This window comes from Meleagris gallopavo, chromosome 1 (genome assembly GCF_905368555.1).
Source record: "Meleagris gallopavo chromosome 1, MGAL_WU_HG_1.1, whole genome shotgun sequence".
Classification (NCBI taxonomy): domain Eukaryota; kingdom Metazoa; phylum Chordata; class Aves; order Galliformes; family Phasianidae; genus Meleagris; species Meleagris gallopavo.
This window is the reverse complement of record NC_139404.1, coordinates 36,049,847-36,077,067: the sequence shown is the minus strand read 5'-3', so window position 1 is coordinate 36,077,067 and position 27,221 is coordinate 36,049,847. Positions and strand designations below refer to the sequence as shown.

Genomic DNA, 27,221 nt, shown 5'->3' with positions numbered 1-27,221 from the left:
GTATTGAAAACAAACAGAACAAAATAGGATTAAACCAAACCTGCCCTTATTTTTACAGATAAATACTGCTTTGTGACAGTAAAATACTGAATTTCAAATCTGAAGTCCTCATTTAAATGTTTAACAAAATGTTCAGTTGACAGATTAGTCCCAGTGGAGAATTATCTCAGATTGAGTAACTTTGAAAAGGACATTTCTCTCCCAGACTCATTCTTAATTCTTTGCAAGTGTTTACAAGAGATTGTTCCAAGGATTTCTTCAACAGATATTACTGTGTTCTCTTCAGTCTAAAAACATATTAGTGAAAAATATGCTAATTTTTGAGTTTCTAGTTAAAGAAAAAGAGCCTAATTCCTTAGGGATCATAGTGCAGTCTATGAGAATCCTAGGACACATCAAAATTGAAAGATCAATGAGTCACTTATCAGTAAATGCAATTATTGACAAACAAGAGCTAAGGATGAAGCAGGGACTGGGGAAAATAAGCCTCTCATTATCGGTTTTGTATTTCTTTTAGTTAAAAATCTACTTTACACGCTTCAGTGAACACCCTTAGCCGTTTTCTTCTTTTTCCTCTACATAACACTTAACAGCCCATAACATTATTTTCTAAACACATGTCTCTACAGTATTTTAATTCCTGAGCACCTGAGGAAGAAGATTAAGGCATAAGTATGTGTGTCTGAAGGAAGCCCTGGGAGAAGAGAAAATCTTAATTGAATGCTTTGGCAGTTCTGGAGTTAAAAACCAACAGGTTCTTCTCGTCTGTCGCTTCTCCTTCCACATGGGGATACACTTCCATCACAGATGAGAAAGCAGAGTATTTTCAAACTTAAATATGTAATATCCTGATCATTTAAAAAATACCACAAAAGTTGTAGATCATCCACAGAACCCCACTGAATTTTCTACATACATCAGTGTGAGCTTCATGAGGTTTTAAGCAGCCTGGAGAGCCTCATATTTTCTTTTTTCCTTAAATGCCTAGATACGGTGGGAACACACACTGTGGTTACCAGGACACCCACCCTCCGTTATCAGGACAGCAGAGCTAACTCAGCTCTTTTTCACCATATAGAAGGACTTTTCTCCCTGCGTAGGACAACACCAATGCAGCATGTGATTATTTATTTAACTCATCTCAGCTTCATATCCTCTTCCATGAAAGGTATAAACCACAGTTGGCTGATAGTACTGGGAGCCTTTCTATTCAACATGCTTTGCATTACATTCTAACAGAAAGGAGCGTTTCAAGAAGCAGTGCCTACTGATAAATCAAACATGAATCTTACCTTTAAGAAAAATAGAGACATCTTCCAGCTGAGGCACATTATCCTCTCTATATCCACAGTACTTAGTCAGCAGAGGAAAGTTCTTTAAATATTCACGACAAGCATGGGTGGGATAGAGTTTACTGAGTTCCCTGAACACCACCCCCCATGTTTTAATTTCTTCAGCTGTGTACTCCACTCTGGGAATGGGTTGACCACTGTTGGGGGAAAAAAAAAATAGGGATAGAGAGTATATTTGAATACAGTCAGATTGTATATTGACTCTGGCTGGCAGAATTTCTGTGCTACTTAAATAACTGTAACTACATAGAGCCTGTTAAAAAACAAATTATTTTAAAGTGATAACTAGATGCTTTTTCTTTAGAATTTTTTCCTAATTGTACATATTACATTTATTTCATAAGAATTGTATTTCTTAATAAGCAGTCTAATTTCCATAACATAACAGAAAGACGGATTTCTTATCTGATGCATCTGTATACCAAAGTAATAGCTCTGCTTTCTACCACTGTTTTTATAATGGTTAGCTGAAGCTCCAAGTTCAGTTTAACTTGTACATTCAGTAAAATCATCAGTTGATTTTACTCAGTTGATTGCTCTATCTGTTCCCTGTAACACATAATATTCACAGACTCTCATTTTAAAAATGAAGATCAGGCAATTATCTAGATGTTTAGAAACACGCAGAAACAACAAAATACATACATTTATTATTTAGACCATTGTGCATTTGTGTTTGGAACCCCACATTCATTCAGGACTACATGATGAGGAAGCCCACCTCGGAGCCAACAACCCAGAATAAGTGAAACTAAGACTTTAAATACATCTCTCAGTATTTTTCTTCTGCACAATTTCTCTGCCTCCTCCACCTTACATAGATGCAGAGAAATTGCAGAGCAGGAGACTCCCAGGGAGCTTGCTGATCTGTCTCTGACATCCAAGATTTGCCTCAAGTGGTTACAGCTAATTCAAAACTGAATGACAGCACAGAGTGTGAGGGGCTCCTTCCAATTTGCACTGTCTTGCATTTAGCCTTAAGAAATTTCCCATGACATAATCTTCATCTATCATTATGGCTTCCCTCTAGAAACTTTATAATCTTTCTCTGGATTTAACGTTCACAATCTACTACAAGCAACTACAAAATCTGCCATCTCCTCAGGTATCCTTCTCTTCTCTCCGTCTGCTGATGAGTACAGATTAGATAGAGGAATTCCATATCCCTACCTCCCACAGCCCAGCCACAGTGCACGCAAAGCATAATCCCGCTGCAGCAGAACTGCAGTGCTGTGTATTTGCTAGAGCAGTTGAGTTTCCCTCCTGGCTCTCAACTGGTTTATAATCCTGTCTTCACCATGCCAGGTAACAAGGAACGAGCCCTCTTGTCACATGTGATTGCTGTTAAGCAGTCTCTCCATGCACAAAGAGAAGAGCCTCTGCCCTACATTTGTTTGTGATTGTCCCCTTATCTTTATTGAAAACTTACTATTTAATCCCCTCACCTTTCACTATGTCAAAGTATTCTGATCCATAGCAGTATCTGTCAGTCAAAGGATACTTTGTATGAGACACTCACACTTGTCAAAAATGCTCTGAACATCCAGTACATTAAATTTGCTAGTTCCCCTTCAGCCACACTTTTGCAGACACGACAAGAATTGCAATGCATGTGGCGAAGCATTGCTCACCAGCAGAACCTGCACTGGGTCCACGTCTGTTATGCTGTGGGAGTCAATCCTTCAGATCCAGATCTGTCTTCACCTGCACAGTCTATCAATCTTAAGCTGCTGCCAGCTCATGGGAAGGATAACAGAGCTACTATAAATCGTATCATATACACCAGGTACAAATAGACTGTTACTCCACCCACCTGGGGCTGCCAGAGCTGTGCAGGAGCCTCATCCCTTTTCCCTAGATGCAACATCTACTATGGATACTGCCATTACAGTACTGACCCAGCAAAGCTGAAGAAATCTGAGTACCAGTGGGAAAAAAAAATCAAGATTCTATTTAGCGTATTTCTAGAGAAGTATAAAGAAAAAAAGGGTCCTGAAGCTTGTTCACTCTTCAGTAGGAGGTTTATAATATAGTAATTGTTTCAATTAATTCATTAGCACTGAAATAAGGTTCACTGAACATTAATTCCTTATTAGAATTTATGCCTAGGAGCACTGATCTTATTTGAAGATGACGGTGATACTTCTTTCTTTATTAAAAGTGCTTTCTTTATTGACGGGATGGAGGTAGCCAGACTCGAGGGAGGACTGCGCCATTCCTTCACTTTTCTCACCTTCTTACAAGCATGACCCACCTTGCTTTCATCACCCAACAAATCACACCAAAGGACAGCCTAGTCAGCCACAAGCAAACTGGCTTTGCAAGGACATTAAAGGCTAACCTAACCTGAATTTTTATTTCCCCTTATTAAAATGGTCTTTCCATTTTGCCACAGTCATGAGCTATCAACTCACATTATGAATTCCCTCCATAAGCCCTGCATTTTTCTTCCAGATTTAATTTTCTCAACACTTTTGCAATCTCTAATCAGTCTCAAAGGGCTAATTAGCAAGTTTAACACATTTTCACTATCTTTAGGATATAAGCTATGTGAAGGAAGGAGGAGTATTTATTTTTTGGTCCACTTATTTCACAGAGTTGATCTTCATTGATGTGCTCTATTAGCACATCTTTCACTTTAACACCTAGCACCAGCAAGGATCTGCTCCTCTAGGTCTTAGCGTTTTTCTCTCTGTCCCCAGCTGAGGCCTCTTTATGTTCTATCAAAGAAGGACATCTAACTGCTTCAGAACAGCAACTCATAAAGGAAACGTCAGTCAGGGATTTTCAACTCAACAATTTTTGACAGAGCCGTTTCCTTGAGCCAGTTTTTTGTGGCCAGATCTCTTCTTTTCTTTAAAGAACTAAGTTTGTGGGTTTTTTTAAACACTGGAGGATGAAAATTAGAAATGCATCAACCTCAGCTTTCAATGAGGAAGAAATACTGAGAGGTTAGAGACAATGCTCTAAATTTGCCTCTAAGAGAAGTCCTTATACCAAAATTGTATTTTACACTATCATGAAACTCTCCCAACATTTCCTGGCATACTTATTGTTTTTGTATAAATAACAAGTAGTCTTCAGACCACAAAAGAAGGTACAATGAAACTGCAATGTAGTGTCAAGACACCTAAACTAATTCTGAATGCACCAGCATGGGTAGCAGAAATAGTTCAGCTGTAGCAGCACAGGGTCCTCCTCATTTTCTCCTCCCCGGGCTGTCTCTAAGAGCAGACGTGTCCAGAGAGAGACCGACTGTACAGCTCCATGGATATGGCATGTCCGAGGGGTGAAAAAAGTCATGTTGGCATATATGAGGAGTATGAATGAGTTTTTGCCACATTTTTGGTAACTGTGCAGATCAGTGGCCTCTAAGCCATTTTTTGGTTAAAAACATTCAAAGAATCTCATTTTCCTGTTCCTGCTGCTACCACGAAGAGTGTGAAATCTCTTACAACATTTGAAAATATCACTGGGATGAGGGGTATTTCTGATATGCCCCCCAAATAACCTCTGTTTCAAATTTTTTTATTTTTGTAATCTGCAGAAATGGCTACTGAGTCTTCAAAATCTAAAGAAGAAAAAGCATTTTCCTTCATTTTATCTCTTTTTCTGGGAATGTGCAAGATTTTTCAGAAAAGATGTTTCTTGCCAGTTTCAGAGGAAAAAAATCCTTCTAGCAGAACATCAACCACTGCTAAGTGAGCCAGCAGGCCCTTTCCAGCATGTAGACAGCTTAGAGGGGGAGAAAAGAGAAAGATATTGCCAACAGCTTAGCAGCTGTGAGATGCAGGGCACTGCCATTTTCCTTACTAATAAGTGGAGAACTGTCCTAGTTTACCAAGAGAGATCTAGAAGCACGCAGTATGCCCTCATCCACAGGTATCTGCTTGACATTTCACACTGCAACAAATGTTAGGGAAGAATAACTAACTCTGCAGCAAGCATGAGACTTAAAATCATGGGAAATAAAATCAATCAGCTGTAAACACACAAAAACCTCGCCTCGACTTTAATCTGAAAACTGGCTAAGCTTAGGACTTACAGTGACAAAGGGATCAAAACACAGAGCTTGGGAATCTTCTCCCCCCACCACCCTGTCCCAGCATGCAGAAGCTCAGTGTGCTGTATGAGTGCCATGAGCACCCAGAGAAACAAATGCCACCATGGGGTGAAGAAAGGAAAACCAAACACAGGTGCTTGGACATTTACTGTACTGGTAACAGCACAACAACAGGAACGGAACAAAACTAAAGGAAAAAGATAATTAGGATTATCTGGTCACAAAGTAGACTTAGTTTTCCTGTCCCAACTTCCAGACTTCTACAGCTCATGAATTAACTTTACAGTAAGAACAAAGAAAGCAGAACCAAAAAAACTTCTAAAATGCTTTTCTGAATTGCTTCCTGATAGGATATGCCTTTCATGAAGGGAGAAAATAACTGTTATGCTCTGCATTCTTTAAACAATATACTTTGAAATCTCAAAGGAGAAAAAGAAAAGCAAAACTCTGAAAATGGAAAGGAACATGAAATTAGTATGCTCCTTCCGCTGAGAGCGAGGGCAAACAAAACAGAGCCTAATTAGAATTAGGTGAATCCTTACTTGAGAAGAAAATTGCAGGTAGGTATTTTTAGGTAGCACAGAAACTTCCAGACATGGCAGCAAATTGAAAATACTGACTTGGCAAGGAAAAAGATCAGAAGGCGGAACCACAAACAGCATACTTACACATAGACACCAGTTCCATAAACTACAGGGAAATCCACTCAGTGAATTCTGAGAAGTTTATAGCTGTGGTAGCAACATTCATAAAAGGCATTTTGCAGCATCCAGCATACTAAGTGCATGAAAAGTAAAGAATCATTTCCTATTATTGCCTTGTTCAGTTAGCTACAGCGAACTGTAAGTTAACCGTTAAGTTACAGCTTTCCCAGATTTGGAGGAAATCCAAAGGAGATCCTCAGGACCTGACTCTTATCTTATGACATAGAGATGTCATTCATTTTCATTTTTAGTCATAATTGTGACTAATTTTGAGAATTCATCCTATTGCAATGGTAGTAATCAAACTGTTACGACAAACATGGCCCTTGTGTGAAGCATAGTGCTCCACTTTCGTTTGGGTGCTATTCCAGGTATGTCTAACATCCTCCTCACAAGAAGCACAACTTTCTTTGGTTCAAATAGCCAATAATGATTTGGCATAGAGGAACCACATAGGGACACTAGCTACATACAATTCAGCAGTACATCAGTTTTTTCACTAATAACAGTTCCTTAAGTTTAATCTGCTATTAATAAAATGCTGAAAAGGTAGTGCTTGCATTTCAAATGCTTTCCTTCCTTGTCTGTATCTGTTCTGAAAATGTAACAGGATTTCAAGCATCAGGTCTGCATAGGCTGCACCAGTGGTAGTTTAAAGGATGACTTTGTCTACTGCAAAACTTCCTGCTACAGAATTAAGTAGAGCATGAATTCTAACTAGTCAGCAGCCCAGGGAAGAGTTATACCAGTACTTACTATTTATAGCTCATGGCAACATCCACAAAGTATTTTCTTCTCTGTCGATAGACATTGTCTTTAAATCCCTTAAGCAAGGAAGAAGAAAGTAATTTAAAACAAAGACAGAAAATTAGCTGTGAGAATTATAAATCATAGAAGTGTTTATCCAGTACCAAATTATACTGTATTTTGATCAACACCGTCTTATGGATTGTAAGAGAAAAATATCTTTTGCCTTTTTCCCCCTCCAAAGTCCCACAGGGGTGTTTTTAAAATAGGTTTGTGCATAGGTAGTCATTTTTCCAAGGCATTGAAAAAGCAAAACTGTTTTCCTGTCATTTCATCTCATGCAGGTTTTCCTTAATCTGTATGGAGATCGAAAGGTAGGCATAAAGCAGAATAACTGACCTTTTCTTAATACATCTGTCATCACTAGAAGACAGAAGGTGCCGAGAGTTCACAAGTAACTCATTTTGAAGATGCTACTTCAGCAGTTGCCATCTTAACCAACACATTAGAGACTGAGCCAACAGCCTCCAAAAGCAAATACACACATTGCTCCAATTTGAGCTGCAGATCAAACTCCCTACATATTAGGCTACAGCAGGTTCTTACTTTTTGCATATTAAGTGCAAAAAAGCTGTATTACACATACAGACTAGAGTAAGTAACAGCCCTTCAAGCTATTCAAAATCAATACATTCTCTTCTATATCTACAAAAAATTTAGACAATTTAGGTTTTAGACTACAAAAGAGCTGCCTACTTTCAAAGCAGGACTTGTAACCTCTTGAAGATGGAAAAAAATAGTTATCTAAGTGCCACAACTAGTAGCTCAGAAAGTGCATTTAAATTTCCTCAAGTGCCATGATTTAAATGGGCTGCTCCCATCACCTAGTCACAGCTGAAAAGTAAGACACATTTTTTCCTTACTGTTCACATATACAGATCAGAAAGGGAATGAAAACACAATGTATTTTGATTTGAAATGTTTATAAGTTTGCATGAGAAAATTCAAAAGATATTTTATGGCCCCATAACCAAAGCTGTCTGCTAGGGCTGAGAAAGGGAAAATGTCAGAGGACTGTAGAGAGAATTCAAGCCTCCACTATCACACAGGACAGCAAATGCCTTACACAATACCCTTCGGGTACTGAGCAATCTAGTGTATACAGTCTGGGAGAACTCCTTGGGAGTAGCCCTGCTCAGAAGGACTTAGCGGTTCTGACTGATGAAAAATTTAACGTGAGCCAGCAGTGTGCACTTGCAGCCCAGAAGGCCAATGGTATCCTGGGTTCCATAAGAAGAGGGGTAGCCAGCAGGGTGAGAGAAGTGATTGTCCTCCTCTATTCTGCCCTTGTGAGGCCCCAGCTGAAGTACTGTGTCCAGGTCTGGGGCCTCCAACAGAGGAATTATGTGGAGCTGTCAGAAAGAGTCCAGAGAAGGCCACAAGGACAGTTCAAGGGTTGGAGCACCTCTCCTATGAAGACAGGCTGAAGAAACTGGGCTTGTTCAGCCTGGAAAAGAGAAGGCTGGGAGGAGACTTCATTGCAGCTTTCCAGTATTTAAAGAGAGCTTATAAACATGAGGAAAATCAACTTTTTACATGGATAGATAGCAATAGGAAAGGGGAAATCATTTTAAACTAAAAGAAGGGTGATTTAGAGTAGACGGCAGGGGGAACTTTTTCACTGAGAGAATAGTGAGGTGCTGGAACAGGTTGCCCAGAGAGGCATGGAGAGATGGATACCCCTAGAGCTGCGTAAGGCCAGGCTGGATGGGGACCTGAGCAGCCTTATCTATTATCTGTGGCAGAGGAGTTAGAACTTGACAGTCCTTGGAGTCCCTTCCAACCCAAGCCATTCTATGAGTATATGATTGTTTTTGTTTTTTTTTTTTAAATGCCATTCATTTGATTATCAACTTGCTGTGCGTAACTGTCATGAACTTCATGCACTCAAACAACTCCCTCCCTAATCCTGCATTTCTGTGGCCTGCTTTCAACAGGGCATAGCACCCTCCTGTGAAATGCTACAGAAGAGTCAAGAATGATGCTATAATCAACACTGCTCATATAGAGAAGCTTTTTGACAGGCAAAAACTTGTGACACTTTGGAGAGTATGTCTGTCTGCCTAATACCCTTTACACTAGCATTGTTACTCAGCTGTAACACACAACAGACAAAATGGAATGGATGACAGCATAGGTGACTCAAATGTCCAGCACGTGCAGTGAAATCAAGACTGAAACCATTAGCCAATATGGAATGGGTTAGAACCTAAACTAGTGCTATACTGATTGCATAATGGAGTCATTCTCTTTGGTCTGGCATCAATACATTACTATGAAGGAACAGAGCAGGCACCAGAACTGGCATTTGAAAGGCCAATCACAGATTTTATAGTTTTCTCCCCCATCTCTAATATCTAGCGTGCTGCATACGCTAACAAATGGTGTGTAAATTATGTTCATAATAGTTCCCTCAAGTGTAAAATATATATTCATATAATGCAAATGTCTTTTTTCATTGTCTGTAAAACTGAAGGCAGATTTTCAGTAGAGCACTCAACTATTTAATGAAGGCACCAGCTCAGAACATAAAACAGTATCAAATGGCTCATCACAATCATCAACTCAAGGCTAGAATGAGTTGCCATTAAGGCCTCTGTTTGAACCAAATTACTGTTAATGGTTGAAGGTAATCAACAGATTTTTCCATTCTGAGAAAAATAGTAGGTAAATCCTAGCTTGTCATTAAGTAGTATGTGGCAGAAATCAGCACCCAGGAACATGCTTCCCAACTGCAGGTCCACAGTGCAGGAAAGGCTCATATTCAAGTACTTCAGTTCATTCCTCTCTTTCAACTGGAAGCTTCCTATAATACCAGCTTTCAGAGTAGGAATAATACAGTAAGTTGCCATTAGTATTGCTCAACCAAGGGGTCCAAAGGTGGAAACTTCGACTTGAAACAAGTGAAAATCCCTTAACACAAATGCTTGCAATCATCTGCTATGTAAAGAATTAGATGTTAAGCATGCATGGACTTGAGCCAAATGGAATAAAAAAAAAACTATTTTTTTTGTCTTTTTTTGTCTTTTACACTGAGCATTTGGCACCACTACAGGTATCACTTATGTGAAATGCAAGCTTGACTCCTGTCACTGAAGTCAGGAAACAATGTGAGACACCTTCCCATCTGTTGCATTCCTTTCTGCACACAGAAACAGGAATGTGCTGCTGTTTTAATTTGCAATTATCTCCTGAGTGGCCAGGAAGTCTTTTTCCACAATTCTTTTTTCTCTGACAATAAGTTTATATCTATTCTTATTTAAGAGCCACTTGTGACAGAACCTACGGTCACACTGATCTAAACTCTTCTCTTTCTCTGAAAACTTCTAACAACCAGATAAATAAAAAGTAAATAAATGAAAACAGCAAAAAAAAAAAAAAAAAAAAGGACAAAGTTGTTCAAGAGAAAGTTTTATAGAAGACTTCCTTCTTTCATGTCCAGCTACAGAAAAGATAATTAATTCACTGAAAACAGTGAACAGAACTAAATACTGACCATGCTCAGAAAAGCACTCAAAACAAGCAGTCAACAGGATTTTTATTTAACTGGCAAACAGTGTGAACAAATTATCTACAATACAATTGTATGTTACACTTACAGGGTGATCTGCGTCCAGCTCAGATCCATACATCAATACTCTTTGTGAACATTTGTCTAATTCAGATATCTTCCGAGGAAACCAAGGGACACAATCAAGATCTGCGGAAGATAGAATGTGAGTTAAATATACTGAATATAAGATTATGGCTATAACTGTGCAAAACATTTGTGAGTCTATAAAACAGCAATACAGAAATAGCCTTGCCTTCCTCATCAGTCCAGATGTTTTCTGGTGGATTCAGAGACACAATATTAGTTTGAAACTTGAGCAACTGGATTAGTTCATTAAATTCCTTCTTACTGCAGTCACAGTCCACAAAAATTTCTACCTCTGAGTTCCTTCTCTTTGATTTTCGTGATTCAATATGAACCATACTCACATGTTTCTCCTGCAGAAAGAAGAAACAATGGGTTAAATAGAGACATATCAGTTAGGATTGAAATATTTATGGTACATTCCTCAGGAAAGCTTTTTCAAGTTTCAAATGAAGGTCCCCTCTGGTACAGGCAACCAGCAGATTCTTATTTTCCACACTGTGAATCCACATAGTAGGCAACTATTTCACTGGCATACTCCATGAAGTATGTACACACTGCATCTCCTTAATTAACACATTCATGCAACAAATCCGCAGAAGGAAAAGGCTCCATTTGCTGAGGGCTTTGAATCTTGGTTTTTTGATTACAAAAGCCAAGCAGAATCATTCTGATGATCTCTTCCTGAGTAAACTAGGCCACAGTACTCCTTCTCAACTGACAAAGGGAATGATGGTTTCAGACATTCTCTTCTAAAGTAGAGAAAGTGACTTTGATTTACCCTAGGTTTAGAAGACAACATAATCCCACCCTTCCCATGCTCAAATTGCTCAGCAACTATGTGAATGCAGTTGATCTCTCTGCAACATCTTCCAAATACATTTTAGAAAGCCAAATGAATTTTAAGTAAGTTGTTCTCAAGGTAAAGTTGACATGTATATTCAGGATTTCAGGTCTGAACCCACTGAATAATTTAAGCCAGAGCTGCACTTAACACTTTAGAGAGAAGATGCGTTGAAAACGTGTCTCTCTTCCTGCAGTTCCTACTGGCTCACTTAGCCCTTTCCTGCTTCTGTTGTGCAACCTGGTTTCAGGTAATCTCCCTCCTAGTGCTCAGCTCACTCCACTTTCAACATCTGCACAGTCTAAATATCTGCATCAGCCTTGGGAATCTGTTCCCAGAGCCAACTCCTCCTAAATGGCTCAGTAACACCCTCTGCTCCCACAGTTATACCCCTCTGATGGTTTAGCTTCCAAATAGGTACATTCCAAATCACCTCTTAACATTTTCTTCACTGCACAGACTGAGCAGCCTAAGACTTTCATCATGATGCTTTGCCTGAATTGTCCTTAGGGATGCCTTCGAGTCCTCTTCAACGTATTAATAAGGTAAGCAGACTACATAGAGTACCAGCAGTCAGATTGAGAACCACCAATTGCATGAGGATCTATCTGGAAACCAATGCTTCACAATTTAAGTTCCAGTTAGACAGAAAGCTCTGACCCTGCAAGCACTTAAAGGTGCACTTAAATTTATGACCAAACATTGTTCTGCAACAAGGTTGTCATCGCCATCTGACTCTGAGCATATAATTCAGACTCTGAACTGCTCTCTGAAACTGCTTCCTTTCATCGTGGTCTGCACAGAGAATTTCAAACCTAATTTATGATGCTGAGAATCACACTTTGGAAATCTAAAGTGAATAGTGCAAATATCACCATCACAGTTAAACTTTGTTCCAGAAAATTCTCTGAGAGTCTTAAATGCTTTGTTGAACGACCCATAAAGCCTGAAGTTACACTCTGCAGATTCACTAAAAGTAACTGCACTCCATGGTGCATTAATTTATACCAACAAAGAGCCTGACCTCAGTATTCTTTCTCATCTGATCAGCACAATGATATGTAAGCTTTACCTGAAAGAGCCGGAGAGCTTTCACCAGTCCGCCAACTTCATTCTTCAAGGAAAACACCACAGCTGTCTTTCCACCGTCAGAAACTGACTCGCCTTTCCCATTTCCCTTACTGCCTTTTTTCTCCTCATTTTTCCCAGAGCTTGATCTGTTTATCTACAAATGGATAAAGAACAGCATCGATTCAGTTGCAAAAGGGTACTTCCCAAAAGTAAGACATATTACATCAAGAGAAATTTTCATTAGAAAATAGCTGAATTGAATCTATCCAGACTTCATTTAAAAGTTAATTTACCTGAAACCAGAATCACAGATAGATAGATAGATAGATATAGATAGATAGATAGATAGATACACACACATATATATATACATAGGATACAAATATATTGATTTTTTAGGGCCACACTATCAAGAGTAATAAAGAAAGCAAACAGAGATGATGGTCTGAATTACCACAAAGCCACTAATTGCAGTGATGCTATTCTATCTGTAAGTCAGTCCAAGATGATTTTTACTGGTCTGTACTTCGGTATTATCTATTGTCAAATGTCCAATAGTCTCTGACCAGCTGCTTTTAGACATTCCACACATGGGGTGCACAATGCTTCGTACGAAACGTACTTAATAGACAATGTGTGATGTTACACAGGAATTCAGATTTAGCAGAGTGATACTTAACACACTGAAAACAGACTACAAATGTAAGTGATACTTAGCAAAAAGCTGCGATCTCAGTAAAAAGTTCAATCACAACATCAGTGTTATTTGCATTACTGGTCTGTCTATTACTAGTTGTGAGATCACACTAGGTGAGTGGTGATCTCCATGTGGGGATGGAGATCAGTGACAAGTCGTGTCCCTTAGGAGTCAGTACTGGGACCAAGGCTCCTTAACACCTTCATCAATGACATTGACAGTGGTATCGAGTGCGCTATCAGCAAGTTTGCCGACAACACCAAGCTGTGTGGTACTTTTGACATGCCCAAAGAACAGGATGCCATTCAAAGAGACCTAGACAGGCTCCAGCTATGGGCCCAGGAGAACCTCACAATGTTCAACACATTCAAGTGCAAGGTCCTGCACATGGGTCACAGCAACCCCTGCTATCAGTACAAGCTGGGGGATGAAAGGATGGAGCACAGCCCTGACAAAGAGGACTTGGAGATACTGGTGGATAAGAAGTTGAACATGAGCCTGTAACGTGCCCCTGCAGCCCAGAAAGTCAACCTTATCCTCGGCTGCATCAAAAGCAGCATGGCCAGCAGGTTGAGGGAGGTGATCCTGCCCCCTTGACTCTGCACTGGTGAGATCTCACCTGGAATACTGTGTCCAGATCTGGAGTCCTCAGTAAATGAGAGACATGGACCTGCTGGAGTATGCCCAGAGGAGGGCCACAAAAATGGTCTAAGGGATGGAACACCTCCCTGTAAGGACAGGCTGAGAGAGCTGGGGCTGCTCAGCCTGGAGAAGAGAAGGTTCCAGGAGATCCGAGAGCGGCCTTTCAAAACCTAACAGGGGGGCTATAAGAATGAAGGGGACAGACTCTTTAGCAAGGTCTGTTGTGACAGGACAAGGGAAAATGGTTTCAAACAGAGAGATTCAGACTGGATGTAAGAAAAAAGGGGTTTTTGTTTGTTTGTTTTGTTTGTTTGTTTGTTTTAACAGTAAGGGCAGTGAGGCAGTCAAATAGGTTGCCCAGGGAGGTGGCGGATACCCCATCCCTGAAGACATTCAAGGTCAGGCTGGACCAGTGTCTGAGCAAGCTGTTCTAGCTCTAGGTGTCTCTGTTCACTGCAGGAGAGTTGTACCAGATGGTCATTAAAGGTTCTTTCCAACTCAAACAACTCTATGATTCTCTGATCTTGTGCTCACTGTCACTATGCTGGGCGTACCCCATCACCAGAAATGAATACATGGATTAAGGCCACTGATCTCCCTGCAGTTATCCTATTAGTGATGTAGTTTTCATACCCATACTGGGCTGATTCATGTATTCACTTCCACCATACTGGTCAGATTTAACTCAAGGAGTCATTCACACTGTAAGGAACTCTGGAGAGACATCTACATCAGCAGTTAATCTGTGTAACTGATGGCAGCCATGTATCTAAAGCAAAGGCCACTCCCTGGTACCCACCATGATAAGATTAGCTTTTTGCAGACGCTGTGGTCAGTCACATTCAGCCTTATTCATTGAGCTCCACAGGCACATACTCCTGAGCCATCATTGCTGAGCCTTCTTCCATTGCTGGCGATTATTGGTCAACTATGCTCATTAAATTTAAAATATAAATTTTATGCTATCTGTTGTAGTACAGTTAATGTTGCTGCGTAATGTCATTTCTCCTGAGAAATATCTACGATCTTCTCTTAATCAAGAAGGTGAAAACTTTGCTTCAAACCAAACCTCATCCAGTAGTTTCCAAAAAATGTGGAACTTCTTTCAGTTAACTTAAATTCTGTTGAGATGCAACAGAACAGCAAGTTGGGCTTTATAAGCTCTGTAGACAGTTCTGATAATACTGACCATGATTTTCAAAAACCAGCCTGCATTCTCCAACCAGGTTGTGACCCTGAGAAATGCTGTCCTCAGTGAGATGCTCACCACATTTTAAACACCAGTATCACCTGTAATATGGACACTAAAACACACGAACTTAGAAACTAAGAGATATATACAACAATTCCACAACTACTAAGAGTACTTTGGTAAACTGTAGAAAAAAACAAAGAATGGGTGGAATTTTTGAACAGGTCTCAACACTTGATTAAAGCCAAGTATCTATTCATGTTTTCTTAGAGCTGCCAAGGTGGGTTGTCCTACCTGCATGATGTTTGTGGCTCTGTCTAAGGCAATGGGCAACTAAAGACTCCCTGTGCTTTCCAAAAAACATTACGTTTCATAAGGAGCTTTTTGTCCCAGGAAAAAGAAATCAGTAAAGTTTAGTCTGATTCCTTTTCCAAATTGGATTAGTTAAGATAGTTTTCTTAGAAGTAAATATTGCTGACAGAGATAAGGTATTTGCATCACACCATCTCAACACAGCCGCATGGCACACGTCAAACTGGTTTGCTTTTCTACCTGAACCCAGTCCAGTTTGAAATACCTCCCTCTGCTGTGTGAGACCACTGGATATTCAGCTCCCACCGGACATATATATATATATATGTGTGTGTGTAAATGACTCAGAATACATACATACATTAAAAGTACAAGAATGCACTGAATTAAAAGAAGGGCTAGTTGAAATGCATCTTCTTACCAAAATCAACAACTTAAAACAGCACAGGTTAAACTACCCAGGCTAGTTTCAGCACATACTCAAAGGTCTCTGTGGTCTCTTACCATTTGTCAGATCATACTTAAACCATTTGGAAAAAGTAATTCTGCTTGTGGAGTGAAGACACACAAGCACATTTACTTTTTAGCAGTTGAGCTTATATGGTTCTTCTTGCTGAGGGGTTTGCTTGGGGACAGACAGTCTAGTGGAAGGTCACTTTGGCTTTAACTTCAACAATATCTGGGATCTGGCTGAGAAGTTTTCATCTATATGAAGTGCGCAGATGCATGCATGCTTCTTCACTGTAAGGTGTTTCCAGGAAGCTAAACACAGAGGATCACAGTCATCCTGAGCACTTCAGTACCACTGATTCCTCAGGGAAACAAGAGCACCTGGCACCCTCCATGACTGCCCAAGGTTCAGCACTACTTCAAAACGAGCATTATCTGAAGTGATGACTGAAAGCCTCTCGTGAGTGTAAGAAAACCAGATTAGCCAATCATTACGAGCCCAACTGAAGAGGCTATGATAATGCAAGAGCTCAAATCTTATCAGCCATGCCTATTATTTAATTATAAAGTGTTTTAATGGTAAGCAGATCAACCATCCTAATGAAAATGAGTTGTCTGAAGCAAGTGCAAGTACTCAGGAGCAAAGGAGTGAACTACAGGATAACTCAAAGAAAGTAACTCAAACAAAAACCGTAAAACAGACGGATCCCATTTAATTCAACATTTCTGACAGAAATAAAGCACACACAAACAAAGATATTACACATTTTCCTGTAAGGCCAGTTCACAACTGGTACAAGCAAGCACATCCCGTGGGTTCTACTCAAATTCTCAAAGCCTCCACAACGCTGCAGATTTGACATACAATTTTATGGGCTCTGAGTTTTGAAAACCCGAAACATTCACCCCATTCAGAGCGGATGAGACCATCAGCACCCGTTTCTAACAGCGTAAGCCTACTCGGAGCCGTTTAGCGGTCCGGCTGCCGCGCTGCTCCCCACGAGCACCGTTCCGACCGCCGCTTGCTGTCATCAAGCACGTTTGAAGAGTCACGCTGCGAGGTCTGTAAGCGCTCGGACACAGCCTTGGCGCTCGGGAACAGCTGTGCTGGGCTCCCGTGCTCTGAGAGCGCTGCAGCAGCGCGGTTTACCCTCCGTGCATGCTTTCCTAGCGAAACTTTCGCTGTTGTTTGAGGACACCCTCGCGGCAGCGCTGGGAAGCACCACCCGTTGGACTCTCAGCAGCCGCCAGCGATACCTGCAGCCGCAAAGTTAAACCCGCGGGCCGGCAGCTCGCTGCCCTACCTCCGGATCCCCCCCGCCGCTTCTGTCCCAGCCCCGGCACTTACGGTGAGGCCGCCGGGACGCTCCTCCGGCAGGGCCGAGTCCAGCGAGAAGCCCCTCCGCGCCCAGTACTTGCTGGAGAACATCATCATGGCGGGCTGCATGGGACCGGCCGGGCGGGGCAGCGCCACGCTCTGCTCCTCGTTCGCCGCGCCGCCTTTTATCCGGCCCCGCGGGGGCTGACGGAAAGCCGCCGAGGGGGGACCCGACGCCGCTGACGGAGCCGTCTGCGGGCGGGCGCCCTCGGCCTCGCTTACCTCATCCGCCGCCGGGCAGCTTTCAGCCCTCGCCCTTCAGCAGCCCCCTGAGCAGCACGGCTGCGGGGTGGCCTCGGGGCAGCGGCTGCAGCTCCTCACGTCTCAGTGCCCACCGTGGTGGCCCGCCTTAAACCCAACCGCAGAACCCCAGACCACCCCGTGTTAGGAGCCCCACCAGCTGGCTTTGGGCAGCCGGGATGCAGGTGGCCCTGGAAAGCACGTGTGGACACGGGGACAGAGGGCCTGAGTGCACACCAACGATAAATAAATAAAAGGAGTGAAAAGTTGCACAGAGTTATTTCCACGTTGGCTTTGATGTGAGGAATTCTTTGATGTAGAAACTCATCTTTCCTCTTTTTTTTTTTTTTATGAAGTTCTTCAGTGAAAAATGTAGGTAGGTTCAGAGAAGAAGCATTAAGGGGTAGGAAATCTGTCTTATAATGAAAGGCTTAACAAACCTTCTGTATTATAGCGTGATTGATGACATGGAAAGAGTACTTCCACAGAAAAAGGGTGCTTAATTGGAGAAAGATTTTTAGCCGAGGCAGCAACGGCTGTGTTTTCTACCTCAGCTATATAAGGGCCAGGCTGTGATCATAAGATTCTCTTCTAACCGCAACATCAGTAAAGCAATTAATTATCTACGGAGGTGAAAGAGTCCAGTATGGATCCTGCAGGTCTGTTTTTGTATTGGACAGCTTCACCTGTCTCTGAGTTGCTTATGTCTCAAGGGTAAAGGTTTTTTCTGAAGAATTTGCTTCCTACTTAATATCAGGCCTGTAGAGCCTCACCAATTGTAAATGAGCGGAAAGTAATTGCTAAGACAATAACTTGACACTTGACTACTTGTCAAATAGTTTTAGGATCTTTTATTTCTCTTATACCTGCATACTGAAAACTAATACTCATTTTGTCACTTACTGTTGTCACTTTTTCTTCCGATTTTTCCCCTTTTCACATCTCTCTAAAACTTTTCTGTTGGCTACTTTGAGTAAGTTACAGTGTAGAACTGAACACCACGGCTGGATTGGGAATGCTGTGTCAGTAAGTTTGTTCAAATATGCGCTCACTTTTCTCTGTTCTGAAGCACCAGGTAAAATGATGCTTCACTGCTTCCCCTTGGAAGTCTCCAGTGATGCCTTCCCTGCAACAGCCCTAGTTGGCATCACATGACATTCACATGCATACAAAGATCACATGGATTAAGAATATAAAGTTAAAATCAGACTTTGAAGCTGAAAGACTGAGCAGAGAGCTACTCAAGGAAAGTAGCAGAAAGGCCTAGTTCTCTGGTGCTATGTTTCGTGCTACATCTAAGGCTCAACTATAGCTTGCTCACTTTACGTAAAGTCAGTGTCTCTATCCCTGCTAGATCAGTATCTTTTATCTAACATTTACATACCTGCGTCACTGAGGAACCACTTTTGGTCATAAAAAGAGACCATCTCAAAAGGACAACAGGAAGTTTGATACTGTTTTGTATGATGAGATCTCACCATTTACCACAACTAACAAACCAGCAAAAGTTTCAAGTCTAAACTAGCCTTTGTCAGACCGATGAGCCCTTTCATAAAATGGAAATGTATGCCTGATGTTCAAGACTGAGTTGGGATCACAGCTGCTCCATGTAATAATGGTTCTTCCTTTTGCTTGACAATAAAATTCCGTAGTATTTGGTTCCTTTACTTGCTTTTATTTGTAATGCAAATGAACCATTTTTGTCTTGCTAACCCACAAAGTTTTGTTTAATTTTTCCAGTTGAGGGAAGGATGGATGTCTGCAGGTGTTAGTTCTGTCTCATACCCAAAGTTACCAAGAAATACTCTCTTTCGGATTTATTCATTATTTTTAATAATAGGAACGCAAGACAGGTCATTGGATTTTGATATTGCTGTTGGCTGTGCCTGAGATACCCAGACATCATTCCTGCTATTGAACAATTTGCAGGAGAGATATTGCTTAGCATTCTCCAAATGTTCCAGTGATGACAACAAGCTCTACTGAGCAGGTTTTTCTCCATCATGATGACAGAGCACAATTTTATCTGCTGGTAGATGCTAGTTCTGCAGCTCAACATCACACAAATCTGAGATGACCCTGCTACCCTCAGCCTTGCTAATGATCGCAGCTCTGTCTGGTGGCTGGATCATGGCAAAGATTTTCTGTCTCTCATAACCTCTTTGGAATGACTTGTGAATGCAAAACAAACAACAGTGTGTTGGGTTGGCATGAACTATGAACAGGTAGGCACGAGACATGTGGTTCAACTGTTTTAGCCATACTGACTCCCCGTGACTGCCACAAAGAGATTGACAAGAAAGTATTATTTTGCAACTCATTCTGTAGGTGGACTTTTCCATACGTATGCTAGATTGAAGGACACACATTTATAGACTGAAAATGTTTATTACTTTGTTCAAGTCACACTAAAATAGAGCTGATATATGGCTCTGGGAATAGTGCTAAGCTAGAGGTTTTGTTTAGAGATCAATCCATTTCACTGTAGTTCACAGTTCCGTATACATAGACCAAGTAAAAACTTAAAATTGCTGTTCAAAAGAAAAAAAAAAAAAAAAAAAGTGAAGTTCATTGAAGTAGCTATTCAAAAATACCTATTCTGTAACATATTTCAGAGTGCCACATGGCAATCTTACTTACTTTGAAAGATGTACTTAATGTTTATAGTAAGAAATAAAGGTACCTTTCTAGCACACAGGGGTAAGCTCGCTTTCATTTCTAAAAGGCTTCTTATTGCCTATAATCAGAAGTCAAGTAACTCTAAGATCTCTAGTTTACACACATTTTCCTTCCTGTTACAGGAGAACAAAGTCACAGTTGACTGATCTCCTAAGATGTATACTATGTAAGAAACACAGAATTCAAGTGGAAAATGAGCTCTAAAATTGAAGTAGATCTGTGGGGTGTTTTCAAGTTTCAATCATTTTCTTCTTCTTAGAAACACTGACTGTCCATTTCAGCATAGCTTTTCTTAAATCTTGTAAAATAGTTTGCAATAGTTTTATGACATATAGTAGCAATGTTAAGTCCGAGAATTTTTGAAAAAGAACTTCAATAAATTCAGTGTTATTACAGCCTTCAAAAGAAGGAAACCCAATGTAGAAAGATAGTTCTTTCCTTCTACTACGGTTTTGGCTTGAGTAGGGTTAGTTTTCTTCATAATAACTCATAAGGTGCTGCATTTTGGATTTGTGATCAAAATCGTGTTGTTAGCACACCAATGCTTTACTATTGCTGGGGGATGCTTACACATCATCGTGGCCTTTCCTGCTCACCCTGCCCCGTTAATTGAGTAGGTTGTGGTGCACAAGAAGCTGAGAGGAAACACAGCCAGAACAACTGACCCTGACAGGCCTAAGGGCTATCTCACACCATATAATATAATGACCAGCAATAAAAATAGGGGAAGAGAGGAGAGAGATGGGATGTTTGGATTTAATGGCATTCATTTTCCCAGGTAGTCACACATGATGAATCTGCGCTTTACTGGAAATAGCTGAGCATCTGCCTGCTGATGCAAAGTATTGAATGAATTCCTTATTTGCTTTATTTATGCACATCTATTGCTTTATCTAATAAACTTTATCTTGACCTTTTACCTCTTCCCTGTTCTACTGGGGCTTAGCTCCCCACTTGGACTAACCTACAGCACTCACTAAAGGAAGAAGTTAGAAGTTCATCTGGGAAACTATTTCACTGAAGAGAAAGTGCAGTCTTCTACTACACTTCTAGTACTAGTACTACTGTGATACTACTAGCGTTATAAATCATTAATTTCATTGCTGCCTATTCAAAAAGTTTATATGCAGGAGATGAAAATTAGGGCTGAGCTTCTAAATATGAACAGCATAACATGTTGATGTGTAAGATGCTGAAGAAAGTGCTGGAGCAGGTCCAAAGAAGAGCAACAAGGCTTGTGAAGGGCTTGGAGAATGTGCCCTACGAGGAGAGACTGAAGGAATTGGGACTGTTTAGTCTGGGGAAAAAGAGGCTGAGGGGAGACCTTATTGCTCTCTTCCATTATCTAAAGGTGGGCTTGGTCTCTGCTCACTGGTGACAGGTGACAGGACGAGGGAAATGGCCTCAAGTTGTGCCAGGGTAAGTTCAGGTTGGATGTCAGGAAACACTTCTTTACAGAAAGGGTTGTTAAGCACTGGAATAGGCTCCCCAGGGAGGTGATTGAGTCTCCATCCCTGGATGTGTCTGAAATCCATTTGGATGTGGTGCTCAGGGACATGATTTAGCGAAGGGTTGTTGGTTAGGGTAGTATGGTTGGGTTGTGGTTGGACTTGATGATCTTTAAGGTCTTTTCTAACCTGAGTGATTTCTATGATTCTATGATTCTATAAAAGCTGTGGTACAAAAATTCATAGTAATTATTATAGGACCTCAAAAGACTTGGATTTTTTCTATAAATACAGTAGCAATCAGGAAAAAAGAAAAAAAAAAATCGAAGTATTAGCCCACAACTGAACACAAGAAAATGACAAGACAAAAAATAATTTAAAATAGCCTAAATATTTAATGGTTTCTTTTTTTTTTTTTTTTCTTTTTTTTTTTTTTATTAATTATTCTTTGCTAAAGGAATCTACTGTGACCAGTGGTTTATCATATTTAATAGAGATAAGCTCTCAGCTTTTTGCAGGATAAAACAACATTAGAGAATAGTTGGGTAGGTCTAATGATAATGAATGGCTTGGCACAGAAACTACAGTAGCAGAATAGACTCATTAAATCTCTGCCATCAATAATTGTTTTGAGAACTCAGAGGATGGAGAGGTGGCAAAAGACTCAGAAAAGACCAAAATGACATAAATCTTTGTAAAGATATGTATGGAAGGAAAGGCTGAAGACTTATAAATCTGTCTAATTTTTTTTTTCTTTTGGAAAAACAGTAGTATTATTTGTAAGCGCCTAAAAGATAACAGATGATTAAACAGTCAAGATGGATTTGCTGAGAACAGACTGAGTCAAGCTAATCTCATTTCCTCCTATGACAGTCCTGTGGATCAAGGGAAAACAATTCACGTCATAAATCTTGGCGGTAGTGAAGCATTTGGCATAGTCTCATAACATTCTCACAAGACAGATAAGGAAAAGATGAAACTAGTAGATTAGACAAAAGGGCAGGTTGGCTGTTAAATGGAAGGATGTAAAGAACAGGAGAGGCACAAGTACCTGTCCCACTCCTATACTATATAGCAGACCATGTAGTGGCTACCCACCCTTAACTTTCCACTGTACTTAACTTGGAGGTGCTTAGCAGTTAAAAAAATTAAGCAGATCTTGGATGTGTGTTGTTGGGGAGCTTCTTGTAGACCAGCTGCACAATTACAAGAAGGCAGAACTCACATCAAGGGAGTCAGAGGTTACAAAAAATCATCACCATTCACTTTACCTGGAAGCATACAAACACCTGAAAAGTGTTTAAGTAAGATTCTGCAATATTTACAAAGATACCCTCCAATCCTATTCAATGCACGTAATCTCATTCAAGCTTCTATGTCTGGTTTACATCTCAACAGTGGGGAAAATGAATCTGGACCAACATATATCTACTGGATGGTAGAAAGAAAAATGATTGGTACAGGAAAAAAAAAAAAAAAGTTATTCCAATTATGTTTGTCCTAAGCAGAAGTAAAGACAAAACTAGGAAAACAGAAGATTGCTGGAAGGAAAAAATGTTTCCAAGTCAGTATGGAGAGAAGAAGAGTTAGCATACAGCATACAAGGCTTCTAACAGCAAGAGCCACGAGGCCACGGAACGGTTGCCTGCAGAGGCTGTAGATGCAACCATACAGGAAACCTTGAAGAGATTAGATAAGCAGCAAGCAGATGTAAGATACACCTTCCAACAGGAGATACTCACTAGTCTATTGTTGAGCTTTTAGAAGTGCCTTCCAATATTGCAAATCCATGATTTTAATAAATATAGGTATGCACATATCCAGGTATATGTGCACAGTGAAAAAATGTGCAGTGCAATTGATCCGGAGACAAGAGGCATTTAGCTCTGAAATATATCAGGTCCTCTACATGATCCACTACACACCTGCACAAATGGATCCTGCCAGCACAACCAAGCCAGCAGTGCAAGGGAGAGAGCAAGGAATCAGGACTGCCACTTTCTCTAGCAATAATCATACTGATTTGCTTCTGGAAGAATTACCAAGGCCTTGAACCCAAATGTCTGTATATTAAAGACCTTCTTGGTCTCCTACGTCAGTTACTTTAAAAGTCAAATGAGAAGAGCGTGTGGAAAGCTCTCCAACACCAGCACCCAAAGCTGGCCCATGCTCACGTAACTCAAAGCACAGTTCCATGTAGGCCCAATTCAATCACCAGAAGCGTATGGGAGAACTTTCTAGTGTTTCAACTTGTGGAGTTATGACATAAAACAGAACAACTGAGTGCAGGTTGCTTCTGTGTAACACAGTCGTTTCTGTATCAAATCTAAACGACCATTTAAGAAGTGTCAACTTCAAGAGAAAGGATTAATTTATTTCCAGCACAAGGTCGGACACCATGAAGAATGGCCGTCATCATTTCATACTGCGTCTGGCCGGGATGGAGTGAGCATTCCTCATAGCAGCCCCTATGGTGCTGTGCTTTAGATTTGCAGCTGTACACTGCTGGTAACGCTGATATTCTGGCTCTGGCTGAGCGGGCTGTGCACAGCACTGAGGCCTTGTCTTCTCTTAGTCAAGGAGTGGGCACAGGGTTAGGAACACACAGCCAGGAGCTGGTTCAATTCAACCGAAGGGACATCCCTTGCTGTATGATGCTGTGCTCAGCCAGAGAAGCGCAGGGAGAGGAGGAGGAAGCAGGGACATGTGCAGTCATGATGTTATCTGTCCAGATGTGCTGAGGCCCTGCTTTCCATGCAGCAGCTGGACATTTGCCTGCCTATGGATGTAGATAATGAAATCCTCTTAATGCTTTGCTTGCAGGAGCACCTTTTGCTTTCCCTGTTAAACTGCCATTGTCTCCATCCACAAGTATTCCCACCTTCCTCCATACCCATCCCCAGACAGAGCCTGGATGGGCACTCTGCTGAAGTCAGACAGAGGAACAATGTGGCCAGCAGTCTCTCTCTGGCTGGGAAAAATTGTGCTTCTACACAACAGGGCCCTACAGTTTAGAAATATATCTGAAAGGCATAAGAACTAACGTTACAGTAGGGTCCATGTATCCTATATAATCAAAACTTACATTATAATCCAGTTCCTTCAAAACATAAGCCATTTGGAAGACTAATTTATTTGAATTACATGGACTTTGAAATATATATTGACTCAATTCTGACATTTATTTGGGATGAAGTAAAAAGTGATATCCTACAAATTATTTTTTTGTTTAGAATGCATCAGGAAATTCAATTTGTGCAAAGATACAGCTATTTAACATGAAAATATAGCACACATTCTCTGCAAAATGTTTATGGTTAAAATCCCCACTTAAATGAAAAGTGAAATTAAAGCTGAACATATATGAGGCCTGCAATGCAGTAACATTATAACACTTAATTGAATAGCAGACATTATCAGGTCCTACTAAACATGAAGCATAATTCATTTTGTTTTTTTTTTTTTAACACCATTAGAAAAAAAGCATCTGAAAGCATCTTTAAATCAAACATAACTGCACATGCATATGAAATCTGTCTGCTAGGTTTGGATATGTGTCTTACTGATGCTCACATGCAGTACATGCATCAGATTCAGGTGCCTAACTGCATGAGCAGAACCAAGGGTTGGGATGCCTCTCTTAGGTACACTGTCCATAGAGCATCTCAGAGAATTTCTCCTGTATGAACAAGTGCTGACCTCTGTCATCACTTTCACACAGAGGAGATGGCACCAATCATAATCTCGAAGTGTTTAGAAAGCAGCCAAAAGGCTGGAAAATATATTCCAAGATATTTAGTCAGCTACAGAAAAATAACATTACCAGACAGCTTCCTACAGCCCATGGACCAACTAACTTCTATTTTAAGGTGTAGTTAAATAAGAGTATTGATTAAAACTGATTATTCTTCCTCACAACCCACTTCGTCAATTCTCAGATGCATTTTTAAAACACCAGTAACTTCATTAGCATTTTCCCCTGTTGTCTAACAAGGATCCTTTTGAGGAGAGCAGAGATATTGCCCACAGACTCAGTTCCCAACTTGGTCAGTCTTCACACTTGCATTACACCACAGCATGCATCAATTGTGCTAATGGTACCAAAAATTCTGTTTATGGACTAAATACTGAATGCCAACTCATTTACAATAAAATCTTTCTTTTTCTTCAAGCTTAGTAACAAAAATCATTATTCAGGAAAGTGAAAAAAAAAAAAAAAAGTATCTCAAAAATATTTTGAACTAAAACATTATCTCAGACAGCTCCAAGAATACCTTTTACTGCTGAGAATTTTCTGTAGTGGAGATTTGCTTAGGTGCTCAGTAATCTGCACCTGAGACCAGTGAGGAATCTCACTGCTTAGGCTGACTGGGAGCCAAAGCATATTTCAGCAAGGAATATGTGGGGGAAAAGAAAGGAAAAAAAAAAACCTGAAGCAGCTGAAGAAGCACTGTCAACATCATTAGTTTGTCCACCAGAAAACTGCAAATACGCTATGAGAAAAGATTGTTAGCAACAAAGCTGGGCTTACTGAATGCCTTCATTTTAATTATACTACAGATCAATGCAAAAAAAAAATTGCTAATACAATCAAAATCACAATATTTCCACACCTGGTTCCTAAAGCAATCAGGACCATAACATATTATGTAGCTTTCATTCAGTTACCCACAACAATGAATGCAAAACCTGCACACCTGATATAGGTTTGCAGACCACTGGCTGTGATGCTTGCTGGGTACAAATACAGTGATGACAGATGAACAGGACAGGGACACTTTTGTTAATTTACTCTGTATAACTGAAGTGTGAATGATTACGATGGGTAACTAAATACATCATCCTTCTATAATCATTTTAGACCTCCCAGTACCAAATCTATTCTATTAAATGTTCACATTGGTCCAAATTCCTATGAACCTTTGGCAGATTCTCCTTTTTGTAAAGCTAACTTCTTGCTGTCAAACAGAAGCAAAAATCCTAAAGAGATTACTTTTGAGACAAATAAAATTGTCCAGTTATGCTAACCAGGGAGCAACATCTCTTGAGGGGTACACAAAAATAAACTTTACCTTGGAATAGATACTATTTGAATACCAAGACTGAGAAGTATTAAGTTTTAAATATATCCCCCCCACCACCAAAAAAAAAAAAAAAAAAAAAGTTACCTTCAAGTCCAAGCATTAGAAAACAAAACAGGTTTGCAGTAATCTGTTTACAATTATTGCCACTTATATTCCAACATGAGGATGAGGTTCCTCTTGACTGCAGCCCTTTGCAAGGCTGCATGGGAGCAGGAAGGAACCTACAGGCAATGAACACTACAAGGGGCATTTATCTCCTCATTGCTGAAGGCAGAGTAATTTTACCCACTTTGTACTCTCCAGTAGCTGCTCACTGTAGTTCATCCTTGACATCCCATAAAGGGAAAAGAATTTTATCCCCCAAAAAGAAAGACAAGCTTTACTTTTTCTTTCTGTCCTTTTTTTTTTTAAACAAAGCTTTGTAGTATTTCTTATCAAGCATGTTTAAAATAGTAGGGAATAACAGAATCCCACTTACATAGTCTTCTTGCCCTATCCCTGGCTATGTTCAAGGTCCTGGCCCATCCAAAGTTGGATGGGGTCCTGGCAGCCTGGTCTAGTATTAAATGGGGAGCTTGGTGGCCCTGCCTTTAGTGGGGGGTTGGAGCTTTATGATCTTTG

At 40.4% G+C, this 27,221-nt stretch overlaps 1 protein-coding gene across 1 annotated transcript in view; it reads right to left on the bottom strand.

The window, feature by feature from the left end:
* The window catches only part of TPH2 (tryptophan hydroxylase 2), a 60,341-nt gene extending 42,768 nt beyond the window's left edge, over positions 1–17,573 (bottom strand). The window contains 6 exon segments of the mRNA XM_010708192.3: positions 1,293–1,489; positions 6,876–6,943; positions 10,526–10,626; positions 10,733–10,916; positions 12,480–12,632; positions 17,120–17,573. Of these exon segments, the coding sequence (XP_010706494.2) occupies positions 1,293–1,489; positions 6,876–6,943; positions 10,526–10,626; positions 10,733–10,916; positions 12,480–12,632; positions 17,120–17,218 (802 nt within the window). The 5' untranslated portion in view covers positions 17,219–17,573.
* Positions 17,574–27,221: the final 9,648 nt, after the last annotated feature.